This window comes from Camelina sativa, chromosome 11 (genome assembly GCF_030686135.1).
Source record: "Camelina sativa cultivar CO46 ecotype springtype chromosome 11, ASM3068613v1".
NCBI lineage: Eukaryota > Viridiplantae > Streptophyta > Magnoliopsida > Brassicales > Brassicaceae > Camelina > Camelina sativa.
The window spans coordinates 15,442,793-15,460,130 of record NC_141890.1 but is presented as its reverse complement, the minus strand read 5'-3'; the positions used below and the strand labels follow the sequence as shown (position 1 = coordinate 15,460,130).

The 17,338-nt window shown below is 36.5% G+C and overlaps 4 protein-coding genes and 1 pseudogene across 4 annotated transcripts; 2 read left to right on the top strand and 3 right to left on the bottom strand.

Moving 5' to 3' along the window:
* Window positions 1-709: 709 nt before the first annotated feature.
* On the bottom strand, window positions 710-2,816 carry LOC104728049 (uncharacterized). The gene is made up of 3 exons (XM_087472031.1): window positions 2,774-2,816; window positions 2,478-2,664; window positions 710-1,463 (listed from the first exon to the last, which is right to left on the bottom strand). Exon 3 carries the CDS (start codon window positions 1,457-1,459, stop codon window positions 917-919), a length of 543 nt encoding a protein of 180 aa, XP_087328157.1. The 5' UTR covers window positions 1,460-1,463; window positions 2,478-2,664; window positions 2,774-2,816; the 3' UTR covers window positions 710-916.
* A 54-nt stretch (window positions 2,817-2,870) lies between these two features.
* LOC104723614 (BI1-like protein) lies at window positions 2,871-4,886 on the top strand. Its single transcript, XM_010442002.3, has 4 exons — window positions 2,871-3,456; window positions 3,926-4,039; window positions 4,215-4,372; window positions 4,476-4,886. The coding sequence occupies exons 1-4, from the start codon at window positions 3,168-3,170 to the stop codon at window positions 4,680-4,682; spliced, it is 768 nt and encodes a 255-aa protein (XP_010440304.2). The 5' UTR covers window positions 2,871-3,167; the 3' UTR covers window positions 4,683-4,886.
* Window positions 4,887-4,997: 111 nt separating this feature from the next.
* Window positions 4,998-8,451, top strand: LOC104723613 (F-box/LRR-repeat protein 4). Its single transcript, XM_010442001.3, has 8 exons — window positions 4,998-5,431; window positions 5,693-5,941; window positions 6,243-6,649; window positions 6,972-7,157; window positions 7,258-7,450; window positions 7,536-7,612; window positions 7,695-7,845; window positions 7,954-8,451. Exons 1-8 carry the CDS (start codon window positions 5,159-5,161, stop codon window positions 8,248-8,250), a joined length of 1,833 nt encoding a protein of 610 aa, XP_010440303.2. The 5' UTR covers window positions 4,998-5,158; the 3' UTR covers window positions 8,251-8,451.
* LOC104728047 (UDP-glycosyltransferase 84A3 pseudogene) lies at window positions 8,346-9,492 on the bottom strand (annotated as a pseudogene).
* A 2,716-nt stretch (window positions 9,493-12,208) lies between these two features.
* On the bottom strand, window positions 12,209-13,831 carry LOC104723612 (UDP-glycosyltransferase 84A4). The gene has a single exon (XM_010441999.3). It carries the CDS (start codon window positions 13,648-13,650, stop codon window positions 12,253-12,255), a length of 1,398 nt encoding a protein of 465 aa, XP_010440301.2. The 5' UTR covers window positions 13,651-13,831; the 3' UTR covers window positions 12,209-12,252.
* Window positions 13,832-17,338: the final 3,507 nt, after the last annotated feature.

Sequence of the window (17,338 nt, the reverse complement as noted above, 5' to 3'; positions counted from 1 at the left end):
AACTTGTGACACCCATGTTTCAGGAATATGCGGAGAGGTTTAAAAGAATTGATTTGACCATCTATGTCACCAAAGTGCACTTATCTTTTCGGTCAAGGGGCCTGAGAGAACTCCAGAGTTAAGCGTACGTGAGCTGGAGTAATCTCAGGATGGGTGACCTTCCGGGGCGGGAAGTGACTGTCGGAACTGTGCGAGTGAGGACAAAACACAAGGAAAGATCATATGGTGATTTGTAGGGACGGTTACAAGTCTTTAAAATCTCCCGGACGTAGCAAACCGGCTGTCGGATATTGATGAGCTCACGGGCCTAGTGAGAGGACGTAAAGCCCATTAAGGAAGGTGGGCCCATGGACTGAGATTGGACATGGGACCCACTAATAGGTGGCAGTCGGGATGTTACAAGTGGTATCAGAGCCGACTCCAAATGAGTGTGGAGCCGAGTGGGCTCACACCGTCGGGGGTGACGGTCTTGGTGCGCAACAAGGACGTTGCGATCTTTTAGTGGGAGTGAATCGTGACACTCTTGTTACAGGGATATGCGGAGATGTTTAAAAGAATTGATTTTGCCACCTATGTCACCAAAATGCACTTATCTTTTCGGTTAAGAGGTCTGAGAGAACTCCAGAGTTAAGCGTGGAGGTTTTATTTTGTGTTTGGATTGATTTATGGGCAGAGAGTATAAATAACCTAAATGTGCAAGTATGTAATCTACTCAAACAAAGAAAACCCTTTTCTTTACCGAAGTGTGCATCTGTGTGTCTAAACAACACAAACACTCAAACATATCTTCTTGAAAGTTAAAACTAATTAAGACTTAAAAAAAAAAAAAAAAAACTTAACCTACCAAACTCTTTGACCCAAAATCAAATCCTGAAATTTCAATATATCAAAGAAAATATAACTGAGCTCGATCTAGTTAAAGAAAAAAAACGATGATCAAGAAAGCAGTTGCAAATCTATCGGCAAAGGGAGTCACTAGTGCAGAGCCTGCGTTCCTCTTCGCTGGTCGATGAACCATACCGACGCCTCTTCCGATCCCATGTCCACCTTCTTCTTCTCCATGGCCGCCACCGCCTCCAACAGCATGGCCTCCTCCTTCAGAAGCATGACCACCTCCTACAACTTCTCCTCCTTCAGAAGCTACACTAGCATGGCCTCCTTCTCCTGCACTAACATGACCACCTCCCACACTAGCATGGCCTCCTCCTCCTACACTAACATGACCACCTCCCACACTAGCATGGCCTCCTCCTACACTAGCATGGCCTCCTCCTACACTGAGAGCGCCTCCTACATGAGCATGGCCTACACCTCCAACGTGAGCGCCGCCTCCGGAAACCACAGTGGTACACTTGAATAGAAGTAAAGTGATGATTAGGAGGACGGCGTGTTTCCCGGCATAATTGGTAACAAAGGGTGCTCCAGTCTTCGTGATTCTCATGGTGGTAATATCAAACATACACCTTCATCAAAAAGAAAAAAAAAGTTATCAAAACATTAAACATGTATACATGCGTGTTCTACCTTATAGCTTTGATTCTTAAATTGTGTTACCTTAAAACGAAATAAAAGAATTTGTTATGGTGGGGTGAGATGCTTTTGAATATATATATATAGGCAAGATTCATGAAATTATTGTTTTTTGAACAAGGGATAGTTCAACTCTTGCATCATATTTGCTCATATACAAGGAATTGAGTTACGAATAAAGCACTCAAGTAATTAAGGGCGAGCCGTGCTAAAAAGATACAAGATTTAAGGCTTCAGTTGACATCAACAAGGAATTGGTGCATAATGAGATTAAAATATTTACGGTTTAATTCTTTGTATTCACATGGTATTTGTTTTATCATTAGACTTTTGGATGGTTTTCATCACAAAACTTGTTTTAAAACTTATTCAGGAAGGTTTTTTAAATTAAAGATTGGGATATTTTGCTAGGTATCTATCTTTCATCGGTAAACATATAAGAAATGTCTGAATCAAATGTTCAAGAATGATTTATAAATATTTAGGAATGGTTTCTTGAATTTCAGGAATATCTTCCTAAAAAAAACACTTTGTTTTAAAAGTTTTGGAAAGATGTAATAATATTCATGAATGACTCCTTGCAATTCTGGAAGACCTTCATGAAAAATTGTTGATTCTATCTCTGGAACCATCAACGACATTTTTTTTTCTATTTTATATTGAGACAACAAACACTGATCCACAATTACAATCTCAATAAAAGACACACACGTATACACTGACAAAGAAATCGAAACAAAAGGATTCCTATTTTATTAAGATCTAATTGAGAACAAAAACAACAAAAAAAAAAAAGAAATAACAAGCACCCACAAAACCAAATCATTGGAGACGATATAGAATTGCAGATCCTTAATTTGATTCAAAAACGAATCAGTCCAAGTTTGAAGTAAACAGAAAAATCGAAGATTAAGGAAAGTAAAGATAAATATTGAATTGTGACTCACGAAGATGCGTAGAATAGACAAATCAATGATGGAACAAAGATGGTAGAACTGGGGTTCCGACTACAAGGAACGGTGGAGGAAGTGGTTTCGGCGACGGCGAGAGATCGTTGATATTATAGAAATGAAGATCTCAGATTGGAAGATCAATCACAAGTTTCGTCGGATTAATGTAAAACAGATCGTAAATCTGTTTTTTATCCATGAATTTTGTTATTTAATTTAATTACTCAATATTTTAAAAAAGGTAGATTAAAAATATTTAAGATATTTGGAACAAAAACCTAAAATAGTGTTACCTTAGGGTATTTCTCAAAACAAAATGCACGACAATTACTTTTTTTTTTACAAACGCACACTTTCATCAATTTATTCTAAACTTCCTAAGATGAGATTAGCATAATTGAGATTAGGCAATACGATTATTAATATTATTATACAATTTCTGTTTTGGTCTTTTAATTTAACACTAACAGCGTCGTTGATTGGATATTATGAATAACAACACAACGCGTTATTATAAAAACATCTTAACCGTAGATTTTGCCACGTGTATATCATCTCACTAGGACTCGTCTCCTTCGTCAACAGAGAAAGATATAAATCGTAACTTTTTTTTTTTGTTCCCACAAAAAAAAAATCAACCAGATCTGCTTCGAAGAGACTCGTTCGTTTACCCCCAAAATCTTAGCCATGGAGAAACCGTACGGATACGCGAGCGTGAGCATGACCAGCATAGATCGAGATCGGAAAGATATTGATCTTGAGATGGGAGTCGGAGAAGCGACGCTTTACCCAGGGCTAAGCTACGGCGAGAATCAGCTCCGTTGGGGTTTTATCCGTAAAGTCTATGGGATTCTCTCCGCTCAGCTTCTCCTCACCACGCTTATCTCCGCCGTAGTTGTTCTTAATCCACCTGTTAACGATCTCTTAACCGGATCTCCTGGGATTCTTCTCTTCCTTTGCATCGTCCCCTTCATCTGTACGTAGATCTCATTCAAAAATTCTTGTTATATATTTAGTCTTTTTTTTTTTTTTGGATGTGGTAATTAGAATTTTTCTTAAAGGTTTGATCTGAGATTTCTGATTTTGGTTAGGCGGATTCGTGTAGTTTGTTTGTGGTGTTGAGATTATAGAATTGCAATTCTTGGATTGTATGATTCATTTCTTAGTTTCTGCTGCCTAATTTTAGGAATTATATGATGGTTTCGAGATGATTTGATCGTCCTTTATGAGGTTTGCTTTGTTTGCTTGCTTTCAATAGTCAGAACAGTTATTAGTTTTTTGTCTGGGAAGGTTCTCTTGGTGGCATCATGTGCAATTTGTGTTAGTATGTGCTGGAAGATGTTATTATCTAGCACAGTTCTGGAGCTGTATATTTGTGTTATTTTATACTTTTTGAGATTATTTATCGCTCATGTGATTGATTACTGGGAGATATTTTTTTGCAGTAATCTGGCCTCTTCACATTTACCACCAGAAGCATCCTGTTAACCTGATCCTCCTTGCCCTGTTCACTGTCTCATTGAGTTTCACTGTTGGTGTCAGTTGTGCTATGACAGAAGGTTATTTCTATTTCCCTTTAATATCATCTGTTTGTTATCAATCAATCTTTGATTCTGTCGCAGTTCCTGCCGCTTCTTTACTTATTGAAAAAGAACACATGATGCCTACAACTTGAAACAGCAATGTGTTAATAGTCTAGTAACCATATCTGTTTTTGTCTACGTATTTTATCAGGAAGAATCGTCCTTCAAGCTTTGATATTGACACTGTCTGTGGTCGGGTCTCTAACCGCATACACTTTCTGGGCTGCGAAGAAAGGAAAAGACTTCAGCTTCCTTGGACCCATTCTCTTCACCAGCCTCATCATTCTTCTAGTGACAAGCTTCATCCAGGTCTGTCTCCCAAAATACTCCCTCCTCACCAGTAAAACCAAAGCACACGGTTCCATACATATATAGAGCCTTGAAAATTTTGGTTGTTATCATAATGTTGCAGATGTTCTTCCCTCTTGGCCCGACATCTATTGCCGTATATGGAGGAATCAGCGCATTGGTATTCTGCGGATACATAGTCTACGACACCGACAACCTCATCAAGCGTTTCACATATGACGAATACATCCTCGCATCAGTGGCTCTCTACTTGGACATCCTCAACCTCTTCTTGACCATATTGCGTGTGCTGAGGCAAGGTGACAACTGAAAAGGAGAGGCATAAGATGACGTTTTCAGTGATCTGCTTTATAGTACTTTATAACTATAAAGCAGAACCCAATGCCTTTATGTGATTTACATTTTGTGTGTATATCTTACTTCTGTTTTTTGAGAATTTAGTATATGATGACGCTATGTGGCTACGATTGTGTAAACAAAAAAATCAAGAAAAAGTCTGATTTTCAAGTTGAAATTAATATGGTAATTTTGGTGCCTTGCTCTTTGACCAATTTTGATACTCTAGTTTTAAAGGACAACATTGATAATTTGATACCAAACGTAACATCTCAATTACCAAAGATTTACCTTTTACCTTATCTAGAAATGGGTTTACTGTGCACTTTCTCATTTTTTACGACCTCATTAACTCAGAAAAATAAACTCTTACCCACGGATCTGCCATTACAGACGAAGAAGATCATACACCCAAACTACAATCTCTCTCTCTCTCTCTCTCTCTGAACCATGAGAGGTGAGGATCGGATAAACAATACCTTACCGGAGGAACTAATCCTCGAGATATTCCGACGACTTGAATCGAAACCCAGCCGCGACGCTTGCTCTCTCGTCTGCAAACGATGGCTATCCCTCGAGCGCTTTAGCCGCACCACGCTTCGCATCGGTGCTTCCATTTCTCCCGAAGAATTCGCCTCTCTCTCTCGCCGTTTCCTCCATATTACCTCTATCCATGTCGACGAGCGTCTCTCCGTCTCTCTCCCTTCCCTCTCTCCTTCCCCCGTAATGTTTTTTTTTTCCCTCATCGAAATTGGGATCGGATCCGCCTTTGTTTTAGGATTGTTAGTGGATTGAGTTGTGTCCAATTGACCTCTGACTCTACGATTCAAAGATTTAATTTGATTGAACCCGGATTTGAATTTGGTTTTGTTTCTCTACATTGATCTGAGAATGTATCTTTCGAAAAACATAGTGTAATTGCTAGGTAGCTTTATTTATAGGGATGCTTACGATTTAAGAAACCGGTCCTCAATTATTTTGCAGAGGAGAAAACGTGGGAGGAACAGTTCTTCCCCGTCGTCGTCAAGTAAGCGTAAGAAATTGAATGGTAAGACACATTCTGCAGTTGAGAACGTCGAGTCTTGCAGCTTGGCTGATGCGGACTTGACTGCTCTTGCTAATGGATTTCCAAGATTAGAAAACTTGAGCTTGATATGGTGCCCTAATGTTTCAAGTTTTGGTATGTGTTCCCTCGCTGAGAAGTGTGCTTTACTTAGATCTCTGGATTTACAGGTAATTTAACCCCTCATTTCTTTTGAATACACTTGGTCTTTTTGATTTGATAAATTGTTTAGGAGAAGCAAATGTGGTTTTCAACTAAAGGTAAAAACAAATGCATGGGAAATATTTGTGTCCTTAGTTGCCTTTGGGTGAATTTATGATTTAGTTGATTTATCAAGAGGAATATATGTCTCTCTTTTGTTCAATCTCTGTAACACCCTGCGCAGATACAGAGACCTGTTTATATACTTTTCCTATATTCCTCTTGATAAAAAAGCAATATGATCTCATATGCTTAGGATGTGGTCTTCAGGGTTGCTTTGTTGGAGATCAAGGCTTAGCAGCTGTTGGAAAGTTTTGTGACCAACTCGAAGATCTAAACCTGCGTTTTTGCGAAGGCGTAACTGATGTTGGATTTATTGATCTAGTTGTTGGCCGTGCCAATTCCTTGAAGTCTATCCGTGTTGCTGCCTCAGCTAAAATAACAGATTTATCTATGGAAGCAGTTGGTTCTCACTGTAAATTACTTGAGGTTTTGTTTTTGGATTCTGAATGCATCCATGATAAAGGATTGATAGCAGTGGCTCAGGGATGTAACCGTTTGAAAGATCTGAGTCTTCAATGTGTTCTTCTGACGGATAAGGCATTTAGCGCAGTGGGAGACCTGTGTACTTCATTGGAGCGATTGGCTTTGTATAGCTTTCAGCATTTTAGTGACAAGTTAGTAATGTTCCTTTTAAGTACCTTTGGCTTTTTTTTATGAGTGCAATCCAATACTTCTGGTGCATAATTTAACTGTTAGAGAAGTCAGGGGATCAGGAAAACCTCAGGCTTTTTGCTCTTGTCTTTCATTATGTGTTTCTATTATATGTTTTCTTGTCAAAATATCACGTGGGGGGGGGGGGGGGGGGGGGGGGGTATAAGACATGTAAAACGAAGATGTGCTCAATGTTGGGTTGACCATATGAAGGACATGGAACTTGCCTTTGTACTATGGCCTTGTGTAGTATAATGTTTTACTTGATGTTATTTTGTATTTCAGGGGCATGCGGGCCATCGGTAAAGGGTGTAAAATGTTGAAGAATCTCACTCTAAGTGATTGCAGCTTTCTGAGTTGCAAAGGTTTAGAAGCTATTGCTAATGGTTGCAAAGAACTTACGCGTGTAGAAATTAATGGATGCCACAACATTGGTACCCATGGACTAGAGGCAATTGGAAAATCTTGCTCGTACATTTTCTTTCTCATTTTCTTTAGTTCTTTATTAACAGCATCTGAAATCACTATGGGCTGGATCATTGATCAAACCGTTATTTCCGGGTGTATGCAGGCGCCTCAATGAGTTAGGTTTATTGTATTGCCAAAGGATAGGTAATTCTGCTCTTCAAGAAATTGGAAAAGGCTGTAAATCCCTAGAAATACTTCACTTAGTAGACTGCTCAGGCATTGGAGATAATGCAATGTGCAGCATTGCTAAAGGGTGTCGCAACCTCAAGAAACTCCATATCCGCAGATGCTACGAGGCATAATCTATCATCTCTTGAAATAAAGTATTCCTCCTAACTTGTAGACTTAGAAACTGTCATTTACGTTTTTTTCTTTGTGTAGATTGGAAACAAAGGAATTGTAGCTGTTGGAAAGCACTGCAAATCACTAACCGAACTTAGTGTCCGGTTTTGCGATAAGTAAATCCTGCAACTCTTTTGAATCTTGTTTCTTAAACAGCACCGGGACAAAAGCTAATCGTGTGTTTTTGGTGTTATCCAGAGTTGGAGATGAAGCATTAATCGCCATTGGAAAAGGTTGTTCCTTGCAACAACTAAACGTAAGTGGTTGCAATCACATCAGCGATGCTGGAATTTTAGCAATCGCCAAAGGGTGTCCTCAACTTACTCACCTCGACATTAGTGTTCTTCAGGTAAATAGACCCAACCTTCTTTTCTTAAAACAAAAGTGAGTGTGTGTGTGTGTGTGTGTGTTTGTTGTTATTGAGATCTCAAGCTCGGGTTTGATCACAAAAATTCAGAACATTGGAGACATGGCATTAGCAGAGCTTGGAGAAGGATGTCCTTTGCTGAAAGACTTGGTCTTGTCCCATTGCCACAATATAACAGACACTGGTCTGAATCATCTTGTACAGAAGTGCACACTTCTGGAGAGCTGTCACATGGTTTACTGTCCAGGGATCACTTCGGCTGGAGTGGCTACTGTCGTCTCGAGCTGTCCACACATCAAAAAGGTGTTGATAGAGAAATGGAAAGTGAGCGAGAGGACAACAAGAAGAGCTGGATCGGTCATCTCCTATCTCTGTATGGATCTGTAGATCGTCGTAATTTTCAAGGTCGGTTTAGGAAGGTTTGCCTTTTGTTAATAAAGGCATAACTTAGTTCAAACCTATGTTAAGACTTAAAAGACATAATTGTTTTTTGTTGTGAACTTCATATTTATATGTTTTTGTGTATTGTTTGTACAAAAAGTCTTGTAGTATAAGATTTAATGCTCCTGAAATTGGTTGGTTTCAACATTTACTGGTTTTGGTTTGATCCATGGTTTCAACTTTAAACATTTGGATATCTACGAGACATTATTATCACTCGTCTTTTCCGTTGTCTTTTCTTGTCACATGTTTCGTAAGAGACTTGTCCACAAACTCTCTAAATTTCTTATCAGATGATCCACCGTAGGCCACGGCGGTCTCCACATCCTTCTTCCACCTTTGAGCGTTTTCTCTCAGCTCTGCTGCCTTTTCTCCAACAGTGGCCACAAGCAGTTTCTCCGCCACAACCTCCCTCGTAACAACCTTCTCTTCAGCAGCTCTGCGGCCTAGTCTCACTCCTGTCTTGAAAACATCAACCAAGTACACCGCATCAGTCACTTGATCTCCCCACTGTGGAAAACAAACCACAGGGACTCCGGAAGTTAAAGCCTCCATTGTGGAGTTCCATCCACAGTAACTTAAGAAGCAAGCAATATCAGGATGAGCTAACACTCTCTTGTGGACACCATTCCACGATTTTACCCTTTTCTTCGAGCTCTCGAGGTAAAACATGTGGAAGATGAGGTGACCCTTCTCTGGGAGGCTGAACCACCCATAAGAAGGACAAGCCAGAGCTCAAAACGCCATGAGCAATCTCCTCCATCTGCTCTTGCTTTAAGCGGACTATAGTCCCAAAGGAGGTGTAAACGATTGAGGATGGTACTCTCGAGTCAAGTCACTCTATGCAGTCACTCGCTGGCTCAGAGATATCTCCCTTAACGTCAGATCTTATGGTTTGAGCCATCTTGAAGAGTGGACCTACAGGGCTGATGATGGCTTGAGGACAAAGGTGGTACATGTGGTTGATGATATCTTTTTCTAGTTCGTAAAAAGTATGAAAAGATAGAAAGGCTTGTCGTTTTCGAGTCGCTTGAACTGGTCTAATATGACTTCTCCGTAAGCTGTATAGGGAGACGAAGGGTGGAGAAAGCTTGGGATCTCGTCATGCTTGAACAATGGCAAGCAAGTGATTTCAACGTTTCTGTCCGGCTCGGTTTCTGTCGGAAACTTAACTAACCGGTGGTGGTAATAGTACACTTTAAAATTGTACACTTATAATTATAATTTTAAGTACACTTATAATTATAACTTAAAGTTGTATAATTTTGTATGACATAATTATTATACAAGTGTCTCATAAAATTGCATAAGTTTGTATGACACAATTTGCTTACAACAATTATATATACTATTGGTAAGCTCATATTGTCAAAACATAGTAGAGGCTCTACGTAGAGCCCAGTGTAGAAAAGTGTTTCATATTTGGTATATTGAATATATTTTTTCAATAATTATTCAATAATTTTTTTTGTTCAAATGTGACGACTTCAAATTTTCAATCAGAAGATATAATTCTCTCCAAAAACATGATTCCACAACATTTCTGTTAAAATGCGATCTTGTAAAAATTACCAAAAACAGGATATCACCTGTTTCTATTGTCGAAATCAATCTGCACGTTGTCCCCCCCAACACATGATACATTTACTTTTTCCTTCTAAATGTTGTTTCAAGCCTTCTCCGAGACAATACAATTTCCTCCAAAATTCATGGTAAAATATATATATATATAATATATATATAGAATAAAAATAAAATAAAATATGATTTTTTTCTTTCCCGGCAGCGATATTCTATACTTTCTCACCATGAACATAATTCCAACAGTTCCTCAAAACAAGACATAACAACTTACTAACGTTAACTTAGACTTTCACACTTGTAACACTACTACTTCTTCACTTGGGGCTTAATCAATCCGCTGGCCCATAGTGCTAAACCACAAAGTCCTACTTCTTCCTTTTTTGACTTTGTTGCTCCTTGTTGTCGTTGATCATTCTCAAGACAACTTCTAGCTTCTTCTTCCTTTGCCTTTAACTTCTCTGTGAGCACTTCTTCTTCTTCTCTTCCTTGCTCTGTTCTTCTTCTTCTTCTTGGCTCAGAGTGGTCGGATTTACTAGAGTTGGCTAAGGTGAGGACCTGACGTGGTTTCCCGACGTCATTGAATTTGTATTATAATGTTTATATTCAGTGGTCTCAGTTGGAGTCTAATTCTAGATGGGATGACAGAAGTTTATGTATCCGAAAATACTGACAATCATTCTTCGCGTTCTTGGTTTCCGCATGTGTTTTCATTTGTGATTAACTGTGATATGTTGAGCTAGGATATATATGGTTGAAATGGCGTGAATATTAAGTAGCTTTTGACAAGCTTAATTAAATGTTAAAGGAAGTTATTGAAAATATTCAATGGTTAAGTTACTTTAACGAAAAAAAGTTAAATGAGAAGATCCTGGGTCGTTGATCATAGGGATTGCTGGCCTACGGGATTACTTATATGATAAGGGTTTAACCATTTTTTAATTCTTTCTCACATTGTCCAAAAAGGTGCAAACAAATACTATTACAGTAACCAACTTTGCCTTGGACTAATGGTTTGAGTGCAGGGGTTAGATCTATATATTCCTTAGTTCGATTTTTGGTGTAAGGATTGCTTTACGCTATGTAATAAGAGATTGATCAAGACTGGTCTTCGACTATGGGAGAGACTAGTAAAACCTTGTCCAGAACTCTTTCTAGTTAACAAACCAAAAATATACTACTATTACAGTATAAATTTGGGATACAAAATAAATACACTATTTTTTTATTTTAATATTTTTATTCATCTTCTAACAGCATTTATATATTAACATTCTTTTCCTCAAAATTTCTTTCATATCGTTTTAATCATTCATGTCGCTACCAAAAACGTATACTCAAGTAAAGTTACTACCATACTTGAATTACATTGTCATTTGGGACATGCGTAAGATTACAAGTAATCCCAAAATCTCCAAATTCAACTATTTTCAACTCAGCTTGTAGAAAACATGGCTCTCTTAAGCTCAATAATTGGTTATAGTCACAATGTCGACAAAAAAATTACAATAATTGTAGGAAAACTTATTGTCAGCTAAATGAAATGAAATAAGATTCTAATATGGTTTATTTCATGGGATGCCAACTTTTCTATATAACTGCTAAAGGTCGTGCTCATCATCGTAGAAAACAAATGCGAGCACCTTTATACCATTTTGCGGCTCCACTTCTAAATCTTATTTTCTTCTTCAATCTATTTGTCAATTATTTTTTTTGCATCTTTTCTCTTATGAATTTTTTAAACTATCATTTTCTTAACTCATGTTTTATTTTAAAATTTCTACTTGTTTAGTTACATAATTTACACAACATGCATGTACTTAGAGTAGAAGACATAAATTCCAACGATTAATATTTCATAATCTAACAGAAATTTCTAGTACGTCGAATGGTTCAGAATCGTCGGATTTACTAGAGCTGGCTAAGGTGAGCACGTGACGTTGTTTTGCAATGTCACTGTCTCACTGAATTTCTATTATTATCTTAATTCAGTGGTCTCAGTGGAAGAAGGGATTTCACAAGTTTATGGGAACATGGTTCAACGGTGTGGAAGAAATCTAATTAGTAATGATTTGGATATATATGCAAGTATTGGACGATCGTTCTTCACGTTCTTGGTATTATGCATGTTTTGATTATTGAGTGAATGTGTGACATGTTAAGGGTATATTAAGTACGTAGTTTGTAAATATTGTGCTCTTAAATTTGTTTAATCATATCACCTCTTGAAAACACTTCTAAATTGTCTGATTCTTTTGCAATCTCAAATTCTAAGTTCATCCACTTTGCTCATAAACATATTATGATCATGACTAGTTTCATGTTAGCTGAGCCTTAGATATTAATTATTATTGTTTGGCATAATCTTTACATAATTACATCAACCAACTTGTCAACAAACTCTTGAAAGTTCCTCTCAGATGATCCTCCGTATGCCACGGCAGTCTCCGCCGCCTCCTTCCACCTCCGAGCGTTTTCTCTCAGCTCCACCGCCTTCTCTCCAACGGTCGTCTCAAGCAGTCGTTCAGTCACCTCTTCCCTTAAAACAATCCTCTTCTCAGCCTCTCCACGACTGAGTCTCAATCCTGTCTTGAAAACATCAATCATGTACACCGCGTTTGTCACCTGATCTCCCCACTGCGGGAAACAAATCACGGGAACTCCTGAAGTTAAAGCCTCCATGGTTGAGTTCCACCCGCAGTGACTTACGAAGCAAGCAACCGCAGGATGAGCCAACACCTTCTCTTGTGGACACCATTCCACAATCTTCCCTTTCTCTTCAAGCTCTCGAGGCAAAACTTGTGGCTCTTGGGATAAGCCTTCTAAGGGAGGCCGCACGACCCACAAGCATGACAGCCCGGAGTGCAGAATGCCGTGCGCAATCTCCTCGATCTGCTCTTGCTTCAAGCGGACTATAGTCCCAAAGGAGATGTATACGACAGAGGATGGTTCTTTGGAGTCAAGCCACCCTATGCAGTCACTGGCTGGCTCGGAAATGTCTCCTTTAATGTCAGAATTTATGGTTTTAGCCACGGTAAAAAGCGGACCTATGGGGTTGATGCTGACTTGAGGGCAGAGCTGGCACATGTGGTCAATAGTGTCTCTTTCCAGTTCTTGGAAAGTGTCAATGAGAACAGAGAAAGGTTTGTGAAGTCGCTTGATCTGTTCTAAAATGATACCACCCAAACTGGAATATGGAGAGGAAGGGTGAAGAAAGCTAGGGATCTCGTCATGCTTCAACACTAATGGCTTGAAGGGGATTTCGGTGATGATCTCCGGTTCGGTTTCGGTCGGAAACTTAACTAACTGGTGGTGGTGGTAGTAATAAGCGGCGAGACAAGCACAAGACTGGACCCATAGGACAGCCGAAGGGATTTGAAGCTCCTCGGCTACGTCACATACCCATGGGACAAAAGCGTTATTTATGAGACATTTCACTGGTTGCTTCTCATATTTCTTGACCAGGTTCTTGATCTCTCTTTTCCCGGCAACTTCAAGTGATTTTAATAACAAATCCATGTCTTCGTATACAAATCCGTCGTCGAAGAACTCGAAACGGAGGAAACCTAAACCGACAGGTTTGAGCACGCCGTCTTGAATCTTGTTGGCTTCACGCATCTTCTTGCCCAATGGCTCCTCTGTGGTGACAAAAGTGACTAGTAAACCTTTAGATGCTATGAGCTTTCCGAGACGAAGAAGAGGGTTTATGTGACCTTGGCCGGGGAATGATACGAGCATCACATGAGTAAGACTAGACGGTTCCATGGAAATATGGAATCAACAAGAAACTGGTTTTATTTTCTTTACACTAATCCAATTTATGTGAATAAATAACAAAAGAAAGTGGCAAAATTGTACACGATCGTCCTAGTACTTTATATCTCTTCGTACTATCTTAAAAGATCTCTGTTATGAGTCTATGACCATACTTAATTTACATATCCTTTTCCATTGGGTCCCTTCTTGCTATGTATGTTTGTTTTTACCGACTTTAGTTGATTCCAAACGAAATCTCCGAAGATAAGTGTTTTTTTTTTTTCTTTCTATTTAATGATTTTAGTCATGTTTGTTATATACTTTACAACTTTTACTATAGAACAAACCGTACTGTGCAAAATAAAATAATTATTAAACCATCTTAACATTTAATATTGAGAGAGTTGTATGTTATCAAAGTTAACTCTTACTATTTTTTTATTTGCCCTCAATTTTTAATAATATTTACATTTACATACATGCAATTATATTTTTCTAAAAAAGTAAATAACATCCAAAATTGAACTCTTTTTCTAAGTTAACTCGATTTTAACCAGCGATATACCGTGAGATCATATTTTTATATCAAAAAACTAAATTTTTTAAAATATATTTGTTTAGTATTTAAGATTATATAATTATATTTTGATTATTAATTCTAAAATTTGATCAGTTGTATGCAGACACGACATGACAGTTATTTAGTTTTATTTATGATAATATTACATTTTATTGTATCAAGTTTCTTCTAGTTACATTTTTTTAGATTTAACCCTGAAAAAATTATTATTACATTATCAGTTTTTAAATCTTTTGGTGTTTTTAAATTTCATCTGTAAGTTTTTAGTGTTTTTAGATTTAACCCGTGAAAAAATTATAACAGTAAAAGTTATTGTGCGGTATACCGCATGTTAAATAAAATGATTAAGTTTTTAACCCGCGGTACACCGCATGCAACCCATCATACAAAGAAATTTTTGGTGATTTTAGGATTTAACCCGCGGTATACCGCAGGACTATAATTTATAAATTTTAAAATTTCTGTTGTATTTTTTTGTTATTTTGTTATTGTTTTATTAATTTTTAGATTTTTCTATTTATCAATATTTATCTGATTTATTGAGACGATTTTAATTTATATATATAACTTTATGTTTTTTAAATAAAATGATTTAAGTTTTTTTTATTTATTTTTAGTATAGATGTTAAAATATTATTTAGGTTTTGACCTGTCGTACACAACATAATTGTGTTTTTTTTTATATAGAACAATATAGAGATATGTCGGAAGTAAATTTTTTTTTTATAATGTAAATACATATAAGGTGAGTAGAATATGCAAGTTAATAAATTTAGAACTCATATGACAATAATTTTAAACCTAGCTTGTACTATTGAATCACGTTTGTTTAGATTTTGTTGGGTATGTTTCTAAATTGGGCTTTTTAGGAATGGGCTTCATTACCCATTAATACTCATTAAAGTCTTCTTCTCCGAATGTACATGTTTGAAAACTGTCGATGACGGTTTCCTCTCCGAGATCGATAACGGACAGAGAGATGACTGAAATCTCGGAGGGAAAGTTTGATTTTGTGGTATAAAGACATGAGTCCAGCCTTCTATTTCAGCATGGAAAAGAACTTCTTCTCTTTTCTATTTCTTCGTCTCCTTCTTCTTCTTATAATTTCTGTTTTTGAGTTTGAGAATTTCATCTCTTTTGAATTGAGTGCACAGTTCAATTGAGAGCAGAGTAAACCCTGGAGTAAGCCGTCTTGGTTATCTTGCACCGGAATTAGGCGGTTTTTCACTCAAGTGCAGTAGATTCTCTACGGCTCTGCAACTTAAGCTTCGTTCTTATTTTTTCTGAGTTTGGTTCTACTTCCAACAGATTTTTCACTAATCAATAAATATATATTTTGAAGCTGTATATTGTTTCAGTTCTAATTGAAAATGTAAAATAGTCTGCTTTAATATAAAAAAAACTAACGTTCCGTATATAAATTATCACCAAACCCACATTAGAAACACCATCATCACTTATGATTTTTAAAAGCTTTCATTCTTTAAAAGCTTTCATTCTTATAATCAAAGATTTTCTCCTTCTTTTACTTCTTCTTCCCAACCTCCTCTTCTAATTTTCTGCAGTTTATTTTTTATTTTTGCTCTTAATTTCATCGGTCCCTTATCCCATCGGTCATCAATATTTCAGCGCTTAACCGGGGATTAAGCTCCTATATATATGACCGAGTTTATAACATTTTTGTAATCTCAGTCAGAAGGATGATTTTTTATAAGCTTTGGGTAAAAGTATTGTGTTTTCTCTCGATCCCAGTTACAAAGACTTATGCTTTTAAACCGTGGGTAAAAAGTATTATTTTTTCCCAATTTCAATCACAAAGACTAATGATTTTTGTATAAGTCGTTTGTAACTTGATCTTACACCAGCTTCGTTCTAAACACAGACGGACAATATCCCCAAAAGAGAACATGACTAAACATCATTAATTTGATATTTTGCCTTCTGATCTCTCTTGGGTTCTAAAGAAAACCAAGCCAAAGAAGGAAAAAAAAGACGATTAACAACAAACGACAAACAAAAAAAATACACGAAAACGAAAAAAAATTCACATAAACCTTCGTTTTGCAAATATATATCCGTTTTGAAAGAAAAAAAACACAAAAAAACTAAAGCATTGAGAATAATGATATAGATCACCAATTCACCGATGGCCATATTTATAGTGAGTAGAGAAAAATTTGGTGAGCAAGCATATGAAATCTTCTAAAATATCTTCAAACCTACACTTTTGGAAATAGTTGAGTAGAAATTAGAAATTAACTATGGAATATGCTGATAAGATGCTATTCTGTTTATGAACGTGAGAATATATTATCTATAAATTTCCAATTGCAATTCAAAGTTGAAATTATATGATATAGAAATAATTAATTACTCTGTAATGTTAATTAATATGTTTCCAAAAATATAAGGCAATTAGAAATACGGATAATTGATTATGTGATTTTTATGCCATGTTGTGTTTAATATATTCCTAAAGTTCTGAATTTATGGTATTTGGTTATTTATTTTGTCGATTTTGTGAGATATATTTTAGGAAACTAACTCATTTTGTCATTGCACATAAATTGATTATAGTTTTTTTTTGCAAATATGTAGAGATCAATTTTAATAAAATAATTTTATTTACAAAAAACTTATTTTATTTTTTGCAAAAGAAACAAAATTAACAAAAAAATACAATTTTTTTAAATTTCGTTTTTTTTTGTTGTAAAAATATTGTCACGTGGTGTACCGCTGGTTAAAATCTAGATTAAGCGGAACTTTATTAATGTCAAAATAATTATGGGGATTGTAAAAAAATTTTTATGGAAAATCGATTATATCATTTAAATTTAAGAGATTATACCATATTTAAAGATAGTTTTGAATATTTTATGGGAATAAAATTTTAATGGGTAGAGTAGTTTTTGGAAAAATCAAAATGTATAGATGTTGTCTAGATTTTATGCGATAACAAAATTGGTTCGATTTAAGATGTTTTAGGAAATGAGTTTCTGTACATTGTTATTTTTGGAAATTGTTTAGGGGTTAATGTTATAAAAAAAAAAAATTAAATAAGCAAAACTTAAAAGGCATAACACAAAATATACTTCAAAAATATTAATATAGATTGTA